This window comes from Microtus ochrogaster, chromosome 18 (assembly GCF_000317375.1).
Source record: "Microtus ochrogaster isolate Prairie Vole_2 chromosome 18, MicOch1.0, whole genome shotgun sequence".
NCBI classification, from domain to species: domain Eukaryota; kingdom Metazoa; phylum Chordata; class Mammalia; order Rodentia; family Cricetidae; genus Microtus; species Microtus ochrogaster.
The window spans coordinates 53,112,653-53,115,057 of record NC_022020.1 but is presented as its reverse complement, the minus strand read 5'-3'; the positions used below and the strand labels follow the sequence as shown (position 1 = coordinate 53,115,057).

The 2,405-nt window shown below is 41.8% G+C and overlaps 1 protein-coding gene across 1 annotated transcript in view; it reads right to left on the bottom strand.

Moving 5' to 3' along the window:
* The window catches only part of Cep192 (centrosomal protein 192), an 81,585-nt gene that overhangs the window by 37,837 nt on the left and 41,343 nt on the right, over nucleotides 1-2,405 (bottom strand). Inside the window, exon 20 of the mRNA XM_026783373.1 lies at nucleotides 740-1,646. Coding sequence (XP_026639174.1) covers nucleotides 740-1,646 — 907 coding nt within the window. The remainder of the gene's footprint in view (nucleotides 1-739; nucleotides 1,647-2,405) is intronic.

Here is a 2,405-nt window from a genome sequence, read left to right as displayed (position 1 = left end):
GCCTTCACAGCTCTATCTTACACCCTTTCCCTATCCTCACATGGACGATCCCAGCTGCTCACTGTTGTTACATCACACCCGTGAAGCACCAGTGGAAGGTAACTCATTCTGGGAAATGATACTAAGGAGGACATTTCCTACTTAAAGAAACAGCAAAGCTCAAGTGCAGAGGGAAAGAAACATCAAGACAAAGACACAGAAAGCTGTCAGCATACAGGGTACTGCTGTTCTGAGCCAAGTTCAGTGCCCCTTCATAGAAACATTCTGATGCTCTCACTATAAGACAGACGAAGAACTCGTAAGAACTTCCCCACACAGTAAATATGAGTGAGGCCAACAGGGATCCTGTTTTCTTTAAAAAAAAAAAAAAAGGGAAAAATAAAATAAAAGAGTGGAGCTAGGGAGATGGCTCAGCAGTTAAGAGAACATGTTACTCAATAATGAGGACCTATGTTCAAATCTCAACACCCATATACGTTAGCCCATAGTCACCTGCAACTCCAGCTCCAAAAAAAAAAAATCCAACACTTCTGCCTCCATGGGCACATGCATGTGTATATGTGCATGCACTCACGAACACACACACATACACCAAAAAAATCTTAAAAATTAAAAAAGAATAAAGAAGTTAATTTCAACCAACATTTCTTTGAGTAAGATTAGCTTTGTGGACCCATTTGAGAAAATTCAGCCTATACAGAACAACAACAAAAAACTATGACAAGAAAAGTCATCTTACCAAATCCAGACATCATCCCCAAGTCCCATGGTTTGGTTTCACAGTTTGCAGCAACAGGCTGCACAGGAAATGGCTTTGCTGTACTCAGCAGGTTCTGGTGTACAGCAGTAGAACACAGGTTATAAAGAGAAGATGGACCCATCATTCCAGAGGCAAGATTTGGTCCTAAACAAATCCCAGAAGCCACATGTTCTGGTGTAACAAGAGGATAAGGAGAACACCCTGAAATCCCACAGACTTGCACACCTGCATGGCATGGAGGCAAGGCGGCATTCCCAGATGAAGGGACTGGCCCCAAGTACTGCTGGGCCACAGGAGCTGTGTATAGAGAATGTCCAGTCCAGAGTGCCGGGCACAGAGGAGGCTGGTTCTGCACCTTAGTGGCAGAAGTATGAGCTGAAATGTGGGGAGCAAGACTGGGCTGATTTACAGAGGTACGGAGACTAGGGATTTGGCTGCTAGAGTCACTGCTGGCAGTCGACAAACCGGTAGATGTTATCCTTTGACTTTGGTCCACAGTCTTCTGGTTCAATACAAGGAGGCTTGGTATGGCTGGCCCAGACCGATGGCACAGACCTGGCTTGTTCAGGAAAGCCTGACCAAACAGGTTCTGTTCACTGGGGCCAGATGTTGAATCTACCCCACTAGCTTCCAAGTGTTCCCCACTTCTGGAAGAAATATCTTGACTCGATGTAAAGTTAGGTTCTCCATCTTCAAATCCACTACTCAGAGAAGGAGTTTCTGCCACTTTTCCTACACCAGGTTCAACCTGGATAATACACGGCAATGATACTTTTTCAGTAGTCTGACTTAGAACTTCGTCTCTTAGCTTCTTCGTAGTTTCTTCCTCTGATGGAGTCGGACTGGCTCGAACAATTGTGGTGCTCAGCTCACTGGTGAGATCACTCTAAGTGCGATAAATTTTGTTTCTTAGCAATCCATAAATAAAACAAAATGTAAAAGATTCAAACAATGTTGGTATAAATCTCAAGTAACATGAAATCTACACGATATCATGAAACACAGAGTATACAAAGGAAAACTACAGCAAATATAAAATGCAGGCTTACACATGAAAATTGCACCCATTGTTTTATAAAAAGTCTTACAATAGGAAAGAAATAAGAGGTAAACACCAATTTTATTTAAAACATTTATATAAAGAACCAAAGACAGGCTGGAGAGATGTCTCAGCAGTTAAGAGCACTGGCTGCTCTTCCATGGGCCCTGTAACCACATGGGCCCCGCAACCATGTGGTGACTAATAACCATTGTAATGAGGTCTGGGGGCCTCTTCTGGCCATCAGGTACACATACAGACAAAACCCTGTCTACATAATAAATAAATCTTAAAGAGAAACAAAGTCAGCTAACATTTTTCAAATTAAAGGATTCTTTGTAAACTTTATAAAAAAAATAATATAAATTAGTAAATAAAAGTGTAAGTGGCAGACAAGCTATCTCATTTATCATTTTGGCTGTACTGGAAGTTTATCTTGAACCAAAGCTTTAGAAAAAAAGATATAAAGTGTGTGGTGATAGAGCACGCCTTTAATCCCAGCACTTGGGAGGTAGAGGCAGGTGGATCTCTGTGCATTCAAGGCAGCCTGGCCTACAGAGTGAGTTGAGTACAGAGAAACTCTGTCTCAAAAAAAAAAAAAAAAAA